This window comes from Calidris pugnax, unplaced genomic scaffold (assembly GCF_001431845.1).
Source record: "Calidris pugnax isolate Ruff unplaced genomic scaffold, ASM143184v1 scaffold69, whole genome shotgun sequence".
NCBI lineage: Eukaryota > Metazoa > Chordata > Aves > Charadriiformes > Scolopacidae > Calidris > Calidris pugnax.
The window spans coordinates 7,929,165-7,947,352 of NW_015090859.1; the positions used below are offsets into that span (position 1 = coordinate 7,929,165).

At 39.4% G+C, this 18,188-nt stretch overlaps 1 protein-coding gene across 2 annotated transcripts in view; it reads left to right on the plus strand.

Moving 5' to 3' along the window:
• NALCN (sodium leak channel, non selective) overlaps positions 1–18,188 on the plus strand; it is a 251,707-nt gene that overhangs the window by 212,303 nt on the left and 21,216 nt on the right. For both annotated transcript variants that reach the window (XM_014944224.1, XM_014944225.1), the window contains exons 19-31: positions 674–775; positions 1,210–1,279; positions 2,576–2,667; positions 2,831–2,953; positions 5,126–5,182; positions 5,561–5,681; positions 5,783–5,914; positions 7,428–7,595; positions 8,811–8,915; positions 9,623–9,729; positions 11,549–11,669; positions 11,754–11,852; positions 17,785–17,878. In XM_014944224.1, the coding sequence (XP_014799710.1) occupies positions 674–775; positions 1,210–1,279; positions 2,576–2,667; positions 2,831–2,953; positions 5,126–5,182; positions 5,561–5,681; positions 5,783–5,914; positions 7,428–7,595; positions 8,811–8,915; positions 9,623–9,729; positions 11,549–11,669; positions 11,754–11,852; positions 17,785–17,878 (1,391 nt within the window). The remainder of the gene's footprint in view (positions 1–673; positions 776–1,209; positions 1,280–2,575; positions 2,668–2,830; positions 2,954–5,125; positions 5,183–5,560; positions 5,682–5,782; positions 5,915–7,427; positions 7,596–8,810; positions 8,916–9,622; positions 9,730–11,548; positions 11,670–11,753; positions 11,853–17,784; positions 17,879–18,188) is intronic.

Genomic DNA, 18,188 nt, shown 5'->3' on the forward strand with positions numbered 1-18,188 from the left:
TTAGCTGTAGCACTCTTGCTAAGCAACAAATACTAGTATCTGCCAAAATACTGTGTTTGCCAGAACTGAGCAAAAGCAAAATGAAACAAATGAGCAAACAAGTGAAAAAACCTACACAACAAAATGTTGCAGGTTCACTGTATTCCCAGAGAGCAGACATTTCATTCTGCAAGATATCAGCAAGGTGCAGCTTTTCATTTCAAACCATATATTGTCCCAGTTACATAGAAGAACACTCAAAGATATGATGTAATTCTTGAGTGTGTACCTAAATATTTTGCCACCTACAGCCCTGAAAGGGAGCTGCCCGAAAATGACAGCTGTACTTGTACTATTCCCCTCTTTATTGCTGAGAAGCTGATTTTACTGATGATTACTGCATTGCTTGACCCTTTCCACACTTAATGAAGTATTCAGGGACCATAAATTCTGCAGCAAACTAAAGAAAACCTCGAAGATGGGCCATACTAAGGCATGGAGAAGGTTCATCAGATGACCAGTTATGCCTTGGAAATATGTTTTCCTGGAAAGTCCATTTTTGTTTTATTGTTATTGCCCAATAAGCTGTGTACTTGCTTCCCAGAAAGCCAAGCTTATTTTTCTGAAGATGCTACCTCAGAAATTATCATTTATACTGAAAACTCTGTGTCCTTATCATTGTATTTCTTCATAGGGCCTGCACTAGACAACGCATGCTGAGCGGATCCTTTGAGGGGCAGCCTGCAAAGGAAAGGTCAATACTTAGTGTCCAGCATCACATACGACAAGAACGCAGGTAAACATGGTCAGAAGGGACGGTTTAAAATTATTCTTAAAATAAAGGTGACGAAAGGAATTAAATTTGAGCAATACCTAACGTGTGAAAAACTGAAATGACTTGTACAAAGAACTGAATTCTACATTCCTCATTGTAACCATAATGAAATTCATTGTACTGTATAAATGGAAAAAATGCCTTTTTATTTCAAATGTCATTTCCTTCACCAACTACAAAGCTATCAATTTAAACATCAGAAGGAAAGAAATTGGCTTATGTTAGACCGGACTGAAAACAAATGAAGAACATATAAGCTTCTGATGTTAGCAAGAGAAAAATGATAAGAATTTGAGATAGTGGGTGGCTGGAGAGCAGTGCTTTATAATGGCCATACTATAAAGGTCAAAATTTCATCTTGAGATGTATCGTTAAATTGATTATGATTGTTTCAGGTCACTGAGACATGGTTCCAACAGCCAGCGGATCAGCAGAGGAAAATCTCTTGAAACGTTAACTCAAGATGTAAGTCCTCACAGAAATGATGATTTCAATTTGAGAATATAAGAAATAAGAATATATACTATGTAATAAAAGCTTGCGTAAGACTGATGTCTATCTATGATCTTGTCTACAGTTTGTCTTTTGAAATCTTAAAATGGAGTCATAAAAAAAATACTGTAATTGCATTAGAATTATCCTCAAAATAATTGACTTGCTTATTTCACTGAGGGACTTAGTGATTTTGAAACACTTGCTGAGATAGATTCACTGTGTTGTAAATGTTACATTAGGAACACAACAATTGCTGCCCAGGACACCTTAAAAAGCCTTACTCTGGAATAACACAAATCACTCAGGCTGGCAAAACAACATTTCGAAATTTCCAATGGAAGTTTAACAATATTTTTCAAACACTAGAACTGTCAGACAAAAGGACGGAGACTAAAAGGGAGAATAGTAGTCAGGGATTTCACCGTGGCATAGTTTCATGCAATTAAGGGCATTTTCAGTTCTGCAAATCCATAATGATATTTTGTGGATCTCTGTGACTATGAATATTCAAGAGGCAATATTAGTCCCTCCATTTCCAAACTATAGCAGTCATTTTCTAGATGCGCTTCAAACTTAAAAACAACTGCATAAGGGGTAATTAATTAATTACGCTGCACGGTGGTAGGAAGAAGCTGTAGGTTACTAATCTTTTGAAGTGACTGTGGCTTTGCTTGTGTCCAGTAGTAACACCCAGCATTACCCCTCCAGGAGTGCTCCGAAGGCTGACTTAACTCTGAGTAGTAATACTCAGTAATACTCTGAGTAGTAATACTCAGGTACCCTCAACCCCATCAGCTCAGGCGAGCGTCCTCCCTCCCTCTCCCTCCTCCCCACGCTCTGCAGTCACTGCCTCCTGTGTTCTGCACAACTGGCTGCCTGGCAGCACATGCAGCACATGAAGCTGAAAAGGGTGTCGAAAGCCTTTTTTTTCCCCAGTCTTTGCCTTTAGTAACTTTGATGGTATTCATTCCAGTTCAGAGAGATCGGCTGAGCCTACGCGATTTTTCGAGTTAAAAGTTGCATTGGATGGGACTTCACGCATGAAATTAAACCTGAAATTAACCTTGATGAAAATAAGCAGCCCTGTGCTGCAGAGAGAAAATCCTGTACAATATGCTTGACTGAGTTGATGTGCGGTGCATTTGGAAATAAAGATTTTTCATTTGAATCTTTCTATGTAAAATACCGTGTCTTGCTTTCATCTGAAACATTAAAAAAAAAAACCAAACCACAGACCTCATTTAAAAGGAATCATTTTGCTTCTAGCACTCCAACACAGTGAGATACAGAAATGCACAGAGAGAAGACAGTGAGATAAAGATGATCCAAGAAAAAAAAGAACAAGCTGAAATGAAAAGGTATTTAAAATCAAAAGTCTGAGTGCACACTTTTCTGAATTAAGTATTCTCTGGATGAAGTGCAAACTATTGAGTCACAATGAAAAAATAATGAAGTATAAGGGATATTTTTGTCACATATAATGCATATCACTTAATATTTTAATGTTCTGTCTTTCAAAAGGAAAGTCCAAGAGGAGGAGCTGCGAGAGAATCATCCATATTTTGATAAACCACTCTTCATAGTTGGTCGTGAGCACAGATTCAGGAATTTCTGCCGAGTGGTGGTACGCGCTCGCTTCAATGCGTAAGTTGATTCCATATCAACAGTTGGTTCAGACAAGTGGTCATATTCATGTCCTCAGAAATCTAGATCTAACGTAGGCTGAAAGAGAAACTGCATATAACGTGGTCACCACACGAGCTGGCAGTCAGTTGCCTATGATGTGTATAGTCTTGCTGTTGGAGGAAAGGAAGCAATAAAATGCTGTTTAGGGGCAGAGATGTCTGAGCAGTGTGCGGTGCTGAGATGGGACAAGACTCTGAGAGGAAAGGGGGATGTGTTATACCCCCATTTTCACACCCTTGGGGAATCAGCTTGCTATTTCCTTCCTATTCCTCATCATAGGGTGGGAAATCTTTATACTGCAACAGTTACTCAAAGAATAGAAAGAGGTGAAGAGAAATGAATCCCACTATGCTCACCTGAAGAATCCTTAGCCCATAATTAGAGACCCAGAATGGGAGAGAGTGTTCAGCTGTGGGAGATAAAAGGAGAAGAGCTGAGAGCACAAGCAGCTTGATATAAGACCATTTTACAGCTCTTCTTTTAAACCTATGTCTATGACTGGTACTCTAATTTTGGAGGGTTAATGCATGTCACCTCGCAGACAGACAGTGTAAGACAGAAGATAGCTCAAGGCTATGAGCCTGGCACTTGGAAAACCTGGTTTTAGCACCTGTTTTACTATTAATTTTCTCTGTGCCCTTCAGCAAATTACTTTTAGGTAGAGCAACAGGAAGGGTAGATACTCAGTTTTACCATACCCATATTTAAGTGTTCTCCCACCTATGTAGAATCACATCCTTGAGTTAGGTGCCTACTTTTCTATGCAGTTGCTAACTTGATTGCTGTTCACTGGTCCATGAAGCAGTTGCAAATTAAAACAGCAAAACAAAACACACAAACATGCATTACCATCCATGTGTCAAATACGTGTCAGTGCCTCTTAGCATTGTGGACTGCCTGAGGGTAGCAGGATATTTATATTATCGACAGTTAACTAAAATGTTTGCTACTACAAGAGCAAACTGCTTTTGTTAAACAGTCATTTTTTTGTTTATTTAAAACCTACCTACTTTATTCATTGTCCCACCCAGCCTGCCAAATAAGATATTCTAGACATCTTTTTCAAACTGATAGGATGCATATTTTGTTCTAGTTAAAAAGGCTGAGGAATGCTGCTGTATACAATGTGGGGAATAGATAGGAGCTTAAAAAGCCACAAAAGTCAGTGGGTTCATTGGAAAGGCACCAAAACTAGTATATTCTTTATACTGATTGGTGTAAGTAGGTGAACCTGGCCTGTCGAAGATGCCTCTTGTTCTCCTTTTGTGCATCTTGCATTTTTATAATTCATAATCATGAAATCTCTTCTGGTGGTAATGTTTTAAGTTAGGTCAGTCCATTTTTCACTTTAAGCTCACTGAGGAAGCGATGGCAATTTCACATCCCAATGGCCAGATCCCTCACATGGGATACAGGATGCCTCAGTGCAGGTCCTGCCTCAGCATGATTTGCTGAAAGGATTCAAAAGATAGGTAAAAAGTGGTAGGTAAAACCACTGGGGCAAGGGAAGCTTCTTCAATAAGAGTCCTGTAGTTTCTCCTGCTGAACCTATTCTGCTTTGCATAAAAAGGCTAAATAATTGCTGGAGCAAGAACTTAACTCGTGTCACCTGGATATCTGCTTATTACTTACAGAGTGGTTCTCACTCTCTTTGCCTGCCTAATGGGTATTTGGGTACAGTAGATGAAGCACAGCTATTTCATAGGAAAATTCAGATATGGAGAATCTAGAAATGTTCATCAGAAAATGATTGAAGAAGTAATAAAAGAAATAGCACTTGTAGAAGGATGATTTTTGTGTCAGCTGAGGATATGGTCCAAGAGGTTTTGTAAAAGAACTCCTGAGGAAGCACTTTGGAACATAAAATTCAATAGTGAGTTATCCCTGGCTTACAAAAGTAAGACCCAAAAAGATAGCGCTTTAAAGAATCATTAGAGGAATTACAGGTAGACCATGAATTAAAGTGATACTAGCTCTGTTGATATTATGATTAAAATTGCATAGAATCAAATGAAACTTATAGAGACATTTAAAATTTGGCCAAGATAAAAGGGGTGATGGATGCATGGTGTAATTATAATGCTGACTAAAATAAAATGTAAATGACTGTATCTTTTTTTCTTTTTATAGTTCTAAAACAGATCCTGTTACTGGAGCTGTGAAAAATACCAAATACCATCAGCTTTAGTAAGCACTGCAAAAGTAACTTTGCTTGGTCACATAAGCCTGCAGTATAAGTGTGTGAGCGCACACATGCATGTATGTGTGTATGTGTGCATGCACATGTGTATTTGTTTTTTTCTCCTCAAAAAAGGGTTTTCTTTCCATGGAGTTGGTTGGGGAGAAGGATGAATAGGAAGAGGATTTTTTTAATCAGGCTTTTCTTCTTCACTTGCATGTAACTTCCCTAGTTTTACTACGCATTTCTGAAATACTGAAATCTTTGACTCTCCTCAGCTTAATTTATTTTTCACCGGAAAGCGCTTAACTGTGGTGTAGACACAATTCAAGGGACACAGCACTCTTGGAATTTCTGTAATGGTTATCCTTATGTATTGTTCACAGTGACTTGCTGGGTTTGGTTACTTACCTGGACTGGGTCATGATCATTGTTACTATATGCTCCTGCATTTCCATGATGTTCGAATCCCCCTTTAGAAGAGTTATGCATGCTCCAACACTCCAGGTACTGTCAGTGAACCACTTTACATTTAACGAAGCACAGTCACCTTGGTTTTCTCCACTGCCTGTTCCTAAACGATGACTGTTCTCTGCTTTGAATTTCAGATTGCTGAATATGTTTTTGTAATATTCATGAGCATTGAGCTTAATCTGAAGATTATGGCAGATGGCTTGTTTTTTACGCCAACAGCTGTTATTAGGGACTTTGGAGGAGTTATGGACATATTTATATATCTTGTAAGTTTTTATATTTATGGGAATTTTCTGCAGTGGTCTTAATTTTGATCTCTTTGGCTTATAAGTGTTTGTTATATATTTTGTTGCAGGAGAATCTTTATTTTATGTATTTCTTAGCTGTTCATTGTTCCCTACCTTCTCGACAGCTCTCTTGCTTAATAGAAGATGTTTGAAAAGCCTCTGCCATTTGACAGAAGGGCACATCGTTGTTGCTGGTGTTGCTATGGCAGAAAGAAAGCAAACCATCATCTTTCTATATTCCATACCTATCAGTACTGGCTCTCAGGAAAAAATTGTTCTTCTGTTTTCTTTGTCCCCTGGAAATTTCTTGCATTCCATTCAAATACAAGAGAACGGCGTCCGTTTCCCCTTCACATGTGACAATAAACACCACAGAATGTGTCAAAGCCAGTGCTCAGTATAATACAGTATGAAATATTTTCTAACTGAAGAAACTACTAAGCAAAATGGCTTTGATGGATTTAGATTAAATCTTTCAGAGATTAATCCACCAGACAGATGTGCTGCATAAAATTTGTCACGATCAATTTGTATCAAAGATTCCATTGTTAGCATAAATAAAAATATGCATACTTCAACAAAACTCCTACTGTAGTATGCATAATCACTATGTGGATTAGTTTCTTGAAATTCCCCTGAATCCCTCCACTTGTCTGAAGGGAAATTTAGGTGATGTAGCTTGGCTATTCCAATTGTGCCTGTGGTGGTCTTAAAAGAATATGGAAGGAAGTGAGCAGCACTGGGAAATTTTGTTTTGCTGGGGTGGCTGTCTTTTACTACTGCTGTTTTTAACAGATGACATTATGTTTTAAATCATATTGATGATATCAGCTTGATCATCTAGGTTTTGTGCACTTACCTCTTTGTGATACCTCTGTCCCCCAATAACATTGGCTTTATAAATACTTTTTAAAAAATATAAGATGTAATTAACAGACTTTATAATCAATAGTAATCTGTCAAGATTGCTGCTTGACAACACCTCCAAATATTTGTGTGACAAAACCACAGTGACAAAACTACTTATGCCTGTAACAAAGCAATAGGAAAAACTGGTGAGAAAACTGTTAACAGACTTTGCAGGTGAGGATATCTCAGTTTCAGGATAGAATCTGTGTTTGAAATGATAAGCGGGGAGAAAGATGATGCTGCCTGCACCAGGAATATAGTTCATGTCCCTGCTCTGAATCAGTCAATTTGATTTCTTCTTCTGGAACTGTTCCATCTGCTGAAAAGAATGAAATAGATTTTTGAGTCAAAGGGGAAGACAGAGGCTGAAGCTGATGCCCATTAGTTAGGACAATCATCCAGGCACAGGAGATCCAACTCCTTTTTCTAAATTTGGCTTTTTTTGCCTTACTTCCTTTTAATTTTAAGGAAGAGAAGTATTTATTTATATATTTATATAACACGTCTTCTGTGCTGTGTCTATGTCAAGTATGGCATTGTAAGCCTAATCCATCTTTGCCTTTTTCTGCTCTGTCTCCTCCAGGTAAGCTTGATATTCCTGTGCTGGATGCCTCAGAACGTCCCTGCCAAATCGGGAGCTCAGCTCTTAATGGTGCTCCGCTGCCTCCGACCCCTTCGGATTTTCAAGCTGGTCCCTCAGATGAGGAAAGTGGTGCGAGAGCTGTTCAGTGGTTTTAAGGAAATCTTTTTGGTACGTGCCAATTGTTTTGTTCTTGTTCTTAAAAAGAAGGTATCGAGGAGTAATAAGATACCATCTTGCTATAAGATTTATGTTTTCTATTCCCTTCTCCATTGCTGTCTGTTTACTTTTCATTGTAGCTATCATTGCAGATGACCACAGAACAGGTTAAAAACTAGGAATATAAGTAGCTCACTTAGATTTAAAAGCTGTTGTAATAATTCTTTTTATAAATTATATTATTTTTTCAGTATGTATTTGGCCATAATTACATAGGAGGACTACTGAAATAAAATCTACCCCTTACACACAGTTCTAGTTGGGGAAGGAATATGAGAAGTAGAGTATGGCAGCTCTGCAAGAGCAAAAGTAAACCTGGTTTCTATAAAACTCTGTTAGAACGGTAAACTTTGAAGTTTTTTGAGAGGGAACCAGAGACAACGCAGTTATTCATCACAGATCTGGATCTCATTTTTATGTCATTGTTTTTATTATTATGATAATGAGCATTCATTTATAGTGATAATAATAATATAATTTAGTAATAATTATAATGATGATAATAATAATAATAGAACCTGTGATTGCTTGATCAGAACCCTATCTATTGTTTTGGGACAAACCTTTCCCTAAGTGATACTTGTCAGCCTAAACAACAGACATTTTATTCCTGAGCAAAATTCTGTATTAGGTCAGGTTGTTATAAAGAGATAAGCTACCAAATATTTGTAGGCAGTAAGAGAACAAGGACAAAAATTATAAAGCTAGTTACCTTCTCGTAGATACTGTACCCTATTAAAGATATTTACATCATCATTTACATATCTTTATTGTAGCTATCCTGGATTTAAATATCTTGGCTTACTCAGATTAATTAGTAGTAAAGCCTGATTCAGCAAAACAGAAGCAGCACATATTTTAGTATTTGCAGAGTTCTCCTTAAAGTGAATGGCAGTTCTTGTGCATGCAGAATTTAGCAAGGTTGCACACTGAGTGCAAAAATGTTTATCCTTATCTACAATTCTTAGATGTTAATAGTAATAATAATATGAATTATAACAAGCACCAGCTTACTGGATCAGAACCTTAAGTAACATGTGAGTCATAAAAGCCTTGTCTCCAAGCATATACAACAAAATGATCCTCTGGGCAGTTCACAGAAGGATCTGATCCCCTTTTTCAAGTCTGCAGGAGGAGACCTTGACATGTCTAACTTCATCTTCACAGGTTTCTATTCTTTTGCTGACATTAATGCTTGTTTTCGCAAGCTTTGGAGTGCAGCTATTTGCTGGAAAACTGGCTAAATGCAATGATCCACATATCATCTCTAGGGTAAGAACTGCTTTCCTGCTTTGAAATGATAGTGTGCTGTGCTCTTTGTGCCTGCTGGGGAGAGCCAGTGAGGCAATCAGAGCTATCAACTGAGAGATGGAGATCTTGGGCACCTTCTTGTTCAGAAGCAGGATGATGGAGGGAATGGTGATAAAGCCCTGAGGGAGTGAGGGTAAGGCTGGGTTTTACTGTAAAAAAGTAAAGCAAATACAAATATTTGGGGCTGTCTGAAAAAGCTGTCAAATTCTTGCTGTATTATCTGCAAAGGACTGGGTGTCACATGGAATTAACCGTGATACCTTTGCATTCCTAGGTCAGCAGCTAAAAAACAGGTTAGGCTGCCACAAGTCCAAAATATTGGGAATGCTACGTAGTTTACATAAAGTTAATGGTGTTTCTTACTCCATTTGGAGAAGCCTCATCATCACCTAAAGAGAGCAGTGGTCTTTAGGAAAGAGGTAAAACGCTGGATAGTCTTGCAAAGTGAAAAGCGCTCTCAGTCCTGGAAAGAGAAAGAGTTTTTTGAATCCTTCCTAAAATTGATTTTTTCTTTGGGTAAAGGTCCATGACTATTAATCCCAGACCTGTAAATAACCATTTCTGCTTACACTGCCTCCCCATGATGGCAAATGTGCTGTCTGTACTGGCATTTTGGCATCTCAAACAGGCCATTATTTAATCTCAGGCTATGGTTTATTTCACTACAGGAAGATTGTCATGGCATCTTCAGAATAAATGTAAGTGTTTCCAAAAATCTCAATTTAAAGTTAAGACCTGGAGAGAAAAAGCCTGGATTTTGGGTGCCACGAGTCTGGTGAGTTACTACACGTTGGACTATCTTTCTTCAAAAACTCAGCTGTTGATGTTGAAAATGGCTCAAATCTCATAGCATCAAACTGTTGATGGGTGGTTTTTATTGTAAGTCAAATGATACAAAGGTTAAAAATTCTGATATATTTAGTAAAAGGCCAGATATATGACACTTTTCCGGACTTACCCTGCTGTTCTACTCTATTCATAAAGCAGAAAGGAAAAAAAATAGCTGGAGGTGCTCAACCTAGATAGGAATTAGAATTGATTATTATTACAGTGGGAGTTACTGTTTTGAACCAAGATTATAACTTAATTATGCTTTAGTACTTTTATGAAGACATCTTGAGAGCCACACATCAACAACAGAACTTAAGAATAAATAGGAAAAGATGGGAAGAAAGGGAAATGTAAATCAACCTGCCTTCACCTAACAACAAAAAAACAATAATCAAGTCGTACCTAAAATCAGTCTTTCTCTTCTATGGCCATCAACCATGGCAGCTAGCAGCTTCTTTCTGTTTCCAGTGCAGGGAATCCTTGTGGTCTACCTCATGCAGTAAAAAAATGTTTATCATTAGTATTCTGATAAAGTCCATTTAATATTTCCCAACACCTGAACAGGCAAAACCCCCTCTCTAATTGTTTATATTTTTAAGTTGGTTGGCATTTTGCAAAATCAGCTAAACAGCCACAATTATTTTAATTGTCTGTGTGCGCGGATGAAGGATGTACCAGCACTGGTAAATTCAGAGCCATCCTGCACTAATGAAATAATATGCTGTGATTTGAATAGTCAGTGAAACTCTGACATCTGCAGAAGTCTTTGTTTCTGTATGCTTCAGAGAAATTCTTCCTCAAGTAAGCAAATTCAATCCTCTTCAGCTTCATCCAGAAATAAGCAAAAGCTGTCCTAATCAGCATAACTGTAAACTTGGGGGAATGTTTTGTTATTGAAGAAAAATGTTTTACTGCAAGGACATTTATACCACCTGTTGGCTGTGTCAGGCCAGATTTTCAAGAGCCAGATGTCAGTATAAGGACAACATTTTTAAAAAGTATCTACATCTGAGAGCTGTCTTTTTCACTGAATCATTGGATTTTCAGAAGCACCAAAACACAACAATTCTTCTGGAATGCAACTATTTACCTTATAAATTCTTAAACATTATTTGGACTCCTTGGCATATCTGTCTCGGGTTACAGAGGCAGAGCAACGTGCAAACCTAGCCCAAAGAGGGTACTTTTAATGTTCAGCTGGATACATCCTCTTGAATTACAATTGATACAAAAGGTCAGAGCATATGATATAGGAAAGCCAAGAAGATATGATGTCCTCTCACTAAGTTTTGCTTTAGACCATCAGTTCCCAATGAAATAATGAACAACATTTTCTAAACAATCTCACTGACTTTGGAGTCAGAATCATTTATGTGGGTTTGAGACTGGTCTCCTTCAGGTAAATTTATTTTAGAATTTGGGCAATGCCATCAAATCAATTTTTCATGAATGCTTTATTTTGCTAATTTCATTGAAAAAAACCACTAAAATGCAGCAGCATGTTACAAGCTTTATTACTGTGAATCAGATTATCAGTAGCAAAATAAAACATAAATAGGAATCAGGAAAAATTAGGCTGTACATATTTATTGCTGTTGCCTTTGTTTTGTTATTCTTGAGACAGAATTTTGAATGATGTATTTCAGAGGCTTTCACACCAACATGGCAAGGCATTTAAATGTTAGACTATGAAGAATCAAGGTAACAAATAGAAAGAACAACATTATTGCTGAAGTTACACCTATTTGTGTACTGCATTTCAGGGCAAATCCTCGGAATTTTAATTTTGACAATGTGGGGAATGCAATGCTGGCACTATTTGAAGTTCTTTCATTAAAAGGCTGGGTGGAAGTCAGAGATGTTATTATTCATCGTGTTGGGCCGGTAAGGAAACACATCAGAGTCTTTGAATTCTACAACACAGACTTTGATTTGTTTTAACGATTAATCGTATTTTTGTCTATTCAGATCCATGGAATCTACATTCATGTTTTTGTATTCCTTGGCTGCATGATTGGACTGACCCTGTTCGTTGGAGTTGTCATCGCTAATTTCAATGAAAACAAGGTACTGAGTGAGGTGGTTTATCATATGTAGAACTGGCTCTGTAGGAAACCTGAAATTCACATTACATTGTCCATGCTACCTAGAAAGCCTGCCTTTAAGACTGACTTACCAATCTGATATTCTGCAAGCCTGAAAGTATGGGCTCAGACACATCTGATCCATATTTGCTACAGAAGTCGAGCCTGGGATGGTAGCAATCCATCACACCCTCTTTCAGAGCTGTCTGAGAGTATTTACAATGCAGACATGTTGCCAGATGGAGTCTGAACCTAAAGCACAATGTATTTACAGATGCTGTTTTAGTTCTATGTAGGCATACGTGCAGTAGCAGGTAAAAAAGCATGTTATGCTTGTATGTGTTGGGACTAACAGGTCTCATTATAGCCCTGCAATTGCAGTATTTCACATCCAAAGTAAAGCTGCGTGGCTTTTTCCTGTCAAACAGCAGAGTGCATTGTAAAATTAATTGTCCGTCACTCAAACAAAAATCTGGCTAGTGTTCCAGGAAAAAAACTGCAGTTCACGTGGGCTTTGTGGATACGCTGAGAAGTAGAAAAACCTGTCCCCAGGTGGACTGTTACAGAGCAGCTCATGTGCACGCTTCTTAACGATAGCATCCTCTGGATGGGACTGCCGCATACACGCTGCACAGCCCATAATCTGACTGGTTTTTCTGAGCTTCTTGTGGTGCTCCTATGGTACCAAGACACAATTATTAATTTTTGTCATCTTTCAGTTCAAAGCGCCCAAAAATAATGAGATGTCTGTCTTGCAGTTAGCTACAGAGATACTTATATCACTCATGGTAATGGAGGGAAAGGATGATTGTGCGCCCAGGGGCTTGGGGATGCAAGAGAACCCAGTGTGCTAGTGCTGGAGACAAACTGGGTGCTGGCCGTGGCCCAGCTATGGCCCTGACCCGAACTCTGCAGCAAACACAACTGTTGAGTTTGCCCTTCAAGAAAAGCAGTTGACTGCTTCTGGCAGGGAGCTGAGCAGCACACCGTTGTATGTCTGCTGTGGGCAAGCAAGGCATCATGAATTGAAGTCAAACAAGATGCGAGCCAAATAAATAGCCTAAAACCTCTGCTGTTCAGAAGGTATTTTTATACCTGCGTGATTCTGGTGTAATTTTGGTGAGATGAAGTGCAATCGTTCTTGTTCTAGGGAAGAAGGAGCAATATGCTTTCCATTTATTTTCTTATTCAATGAATTTTGACTAGTGAATTAACAAACCTGAAATTTCTCCAGTATGAAAATCGTACTGGATTTTCATACTGGAGAAATTTCAGGTTTGCACTGGATTTTCATAGATGCTTTTGCCCCTTCCTGTTTAGTTACTTTTCCTTCAAATGTTTTCACTTCATAGATGCTTTTGCCCCTTCCGGTTTAGTTACTTTTCCTTCAAATGTTTTCACATTGCACTGATGAGTAAATATTTTCGAGGAAGTCTTGAGAAAAAAGTTAAGTAGTTTTATTTAAATTACAGGCCATTAAAATGTTTTTTTAAATGCTAGAATTATTTAAATGTATGTTTTTGTCATGTATGTCATAGTTCATGAAACTTTACTGGGGTGTGACCAGCTGAAGTAGGGAGGTGATTGTCTAAAATGCTAGAATTATTTAAATATATGTTTCTGTCATGTACGTCATAGTTCATGAAACTCTACTGGGGTGTGGCCGGCTGAAGTAGGGAGGGGATTGTGCCCCTGTACTCAGCACTGGTGAGGCCACACCTGGAGTATTGTGTCCAGTTCTGGGCACCTCAATACTAGAGAGATATCGAGGTGCTGGAGCGAGTGCAGGGGAGGGCAACGAAGCTGGTGAAGGGCCTGGCGAACAAATCTTATGAAGAGTGATTGAAGGAGCTGGGACTGTTTAGTTTGAGGAAGAGGAGACTGAGGGGAGACCTCATCACTCTCTCCAACTACTTGAAAGGACATTGTAGAGGTTGGTGCTGGTCTCTTCTCCCAAGTAATTCATGGTAGAACAAGAGGGAATGGCTTCAAGCTACAACAGGGTAAGTTTAGACTGAACATTAGGAAAGAATTTTTCACAGAAAGAGTAGTCAGGCATTGGAATAGGCTGCCCAGGGAGGTGGCTGAGTCACCGTACTTGGATGTGTTTAAGAGCCGTTTAGATGTGGTGTTGGGGGATACGGTGTAGGGGATAACTTTGTAGAGTAGGGTTGATGGTTGGACTCAATGATCCCAAGGGTCTTTTCCAACCTAAATGATTCTATGATTCTATGTTAGCTGAGCATTTCTGTCTCATAAATTGCTTCTCCATTCCCCTTTACACTTTCTACATAGGCCAATTTCCTCAAAAACCTGTTCATAGGCACAAGTTTAAGCAAGAAGAAGAAATATCACATTGCAGAGTTCACTCTGAAGTAGCTGTTGATTATGGCTGATCAAAATCTTTCCTTTACCCAGTTGAGGTGTGGTGCATGTGGTGTTGAGGGGTGAGGAAGTGGTATATGTCCCCTTTAGTTTTACCTGTAGTCTTGAATGTATCTGTCATGAATTCCGAGCCAGCTCTGTAGGCAATAGAGAGTTATTGGGAGGCACTTGCTGCTCTGAGTTGCCTTGATACACCTATAGGCATCTACTTTTGGCTGTTGTCATAGAAAAAAAAAAGGTACCAGAGGAGCTGGATCTTTGCCCTGACTAGTATGACTTCTACTATGGTTTTGTGAACGTAGACCTAGTCTTACTAAGTGCTTTCAGTCTTCTACACAGTGTTTCCACTCTTAGTTCCCACTCTTTCCATAGCAGTCACTCACAAGGTCCAAGTTCACTGTGTCAGCCTGTTTCCTGCAAAGGCAGCTTGCGAGGTTTCTTTCACAAATTAGTGAGATGTCATTAACTCATAACGCAGTATTCACCTGTGTAGTCAGCCATTGAATAAGGTGATCTGGGCCAACCCACAATTTACTTTTGAAGTGATTTTTCCACAGTATCACTGTAAATCTTTCCCCGGTGTGGTGGGTTTTTTAAAGGTTTGAGATATGAACGTGAACTGGGGAAAAAAGCCCTTAATTATATATGACTGCATATCAGATTTGTATTTCATTCCCTCCTCCTAGATATGCAGCTTTAAAGACACAGGAGAACTCATACTCATGTGGAAATTGAAAGTTTGTTTGTGTTCACTGTGATTCAAAATGAGAAGGAACAGGAAGGTGTGAACACAAGGCTTATAAGGATTGTGATCACAGGAGATAATTAAACAATTCATCTTAGCCCAGATTGCCCCTGCATGAGCTGCCAGTGTAAATGTGGAAATCTGAGGTGTAGGTCCTGAATTAGGTTTCCCATTATTTTTCAGAAAATTATCTGATTTTTGCATTTATCGTTTTGGGGTGGTTTTCTCTGCTTGTACATTTTCCTCAAACTATAACCATCTTTTCAGATAAGAATGCTCTAGTCCCTTAATTCCTTATCTGAATGCAGGGAAGGCATTAGTCTGAACACCAGAGAAGCTACTTATTAATAACAGTTCTCTATAAACTACACAACAGGCACATTGTGCAATATTTCTATAGAATTTACATGATACTAACAATACAGTCAGTATAAATCATTCGTGAATAATGTCATCTGGTTCAGCTTCTTCAGTTGTTTCTTAGTAACCTCAGGTAGCTACTACGGCATGTAATGTTGGTTTTTCTCTCTTTGTTCCTGAATATCTCTTAATTTTTATGTATTTACTATAGGGAAGATAAAACGTCTTCAGATTTCAGTTGAAAAGATTAATAGGTTAGTTAATTGTGCAGTGGGGGAAAAAAACCTTAGCAGACTCAACATTCAAGTAGAGCGAAGAAATGTCCAGGAACTGGAAAAATGTGAAGTAAGATAGAGAGAAGGCCACCGATTACTCTGGAAAGAAAACAGAAAAACAGTCCATTGTGGGAGATTAAATTGCATCTTCTTAAACTAAGTTACTTGGCCAAGCTATTGGTGTTCTAAGTAAATGTTGGCATTAGAAAGTTCATGGCTGATACATCGTTAGAGTAGTGCCAGGAGTCCATGAGGAGGGTCAGAGTTGGACAGTTACTGAATGAACTATTTTATGTGAGAATAAGCAATTCTCAAAAAAACCCCTAAACAACCAAAACTAAAATATTTTCAGATATGTTGTAGTATTTCCTGTGAGTTGTGGGAGCTGCAGGCCTGGGACTGGATCAGACTGGGAAGTACCATGGGCAGTTTTGGGCTGGGTCCTCAACTGTCCCAGCAACAGTAGCCCAAAATGTTTCACCAACCACTGCCCGTCAGTTGCCACAGCTTTCAAGGGCCACGTGTTCCATCAGCAGTGGGGATGTGACTCAAGTATTATCTGGCAGTTTTGAGTGTAGTCCATGAGTGAATACAAGAGCAGCTCCTCTGGCAGTAGTCCCACTCATGGGGCTCTGCTCTGTGATCCTGCCAGGGAATTGGCAGTTCCTGAGAAGCAGAGCCACTTGACATCACTATTTCTAAATTTTACAAAGAAGGTCCACTTTTTCTGCTGTCTTTTGTCTTCTTTGCAGTGACAGCTCTCCAAGAATTTAAACCAGGCATGTTCATTGGGATGAATGAGTTGCTTTTTGATTTAAACATTTCTAAATTTAAGCGTTTGAGCAACCTGGTCTAGTGGGAGGTGTCCTTGTCACAGAATCACAGAATGATCTGGGGTTGGAAGGGACCTCTGGAGATCATCTAGTCCAACCCCCCCTGCCAAAGCAGGTCCACCTAGAGCACGTTGCACAGGAATGTGTCCAGGCAGGTTTAGAATGTCTCCAGAAACGGAGACTCCACCACTTCTCTGGGCAGCCTGTTCCAGTGCTCTGTCCAATGCAGGGGGGTTGGAACTCGGTGATCTTTAAGGTCCCTTCCAACCTGAACCATTCCATGAAGCTGTTTGGGCCTGACATGAGTCATAGGCGTCCTCACATCTGTTGCTTCGTCCTTATTGTGTTGGAAGGCAGCTCCTCCCAGGGTGCCATTTGGGGACGCAGCTCTGTAAAGAGATTATGTCCACCGAGAGGGAGGTCTCCTGACCTTATCAGTCTCACAGCCAGCTGCAGTTCCAGTGCCCACACAAGCCAATGCCGAAGTGAGGCCCAGAGATCACAGCAGCCCTCTCCCGGCTCGGTGTGGCTCCATGCTGACTGGGGGAGCAGCCGCGTGTCTGGGAGACAGGCTTGTGACATTTACCTTGAAAAGGTCTCCACTGCTTTTGTAACTCCGGACTCCTTCCATGAGATTTTACAGTCCTCCGAAGTGATGAGGACTTCATTTTGTTTTGAAGGTCATTTTAAATAACATTGAACTCTGTTTGGGGTTTGCTTGTTTCTTCCTGTATTATGAAAACACACACCTTGCCATCTACCACCGCCTGCCCTGAAGGTGTACCTCCACCTCTCCTTGTGCTTCCTTTGTGTAGAGAGCTCTTATAGATTCATAGCATACTGTTATTTTATTTCAATTACACCCCAAGCAGAATTGCTGTGGGGAGCAGCAGTGGTCTCCTGGAGGGCTCGTTCCCTGAGAAACTGTAGCGGCACTGACAAGCTGCAGGATTTTCTGCAGCAAAGTCTGGACAAAATCGACCACTCTTTAAAACAGTGCTTCCTGGCAAATGATGTTCAGTCAAATGGAATCCCTCCTGCAGCGTTTCACTGCCCGCACTGGGCTGCTGCTACAAAGAGCAACAACTGTGCCTGCTGAGTTGAGTCCCAGAAGCTCACAGCTAATGCATCCAGAAATCCTCTTGAGTACCAGCTGATACTTTAGACTCCTTTACCCAAACAGTGTGTTATTTAAGGAGAGTTGCATATGTAACTTTATTTCAGGCACCAAAGAGGACGTTGTTTTCATGTTTACAACATTAAACGTTCTAGCTTTTATATGACAAAAGCTTTATACGATTCTCTTTGTTTATTAAGGGGACAGCTTTACTGACTGTAGATCAGAGACGATGGGAAGATCTGAAGAGCAGACTGAAGATAGCACAACCTCTTCATCTCCCACCTCGTCCGGGTATCAAAGATATTTTGATTTTATTCATGTTGAGCCCCAGTGTTCGTAATTCCCCAGGAGTCTGCGATTCAAATTAAAATTGTAATCGTGAGGCCACTAGGAGGTTGTGCATACGTTAATGTCGAAACAGGCTCCAACTACAGATCTCTGCATAAGGCTATTAAAATGAACCCAAAAAAGGTTGTGCTTCGATGGTTTTAGGATAAGCCTTAATGAAAAAACGAATTTCTAAATGAAAAATATTTGCAGTTGGCCGTTAATGATATGAATGGAATGTATTAACGTGACAGCAGTTGAATGATGCACTTGC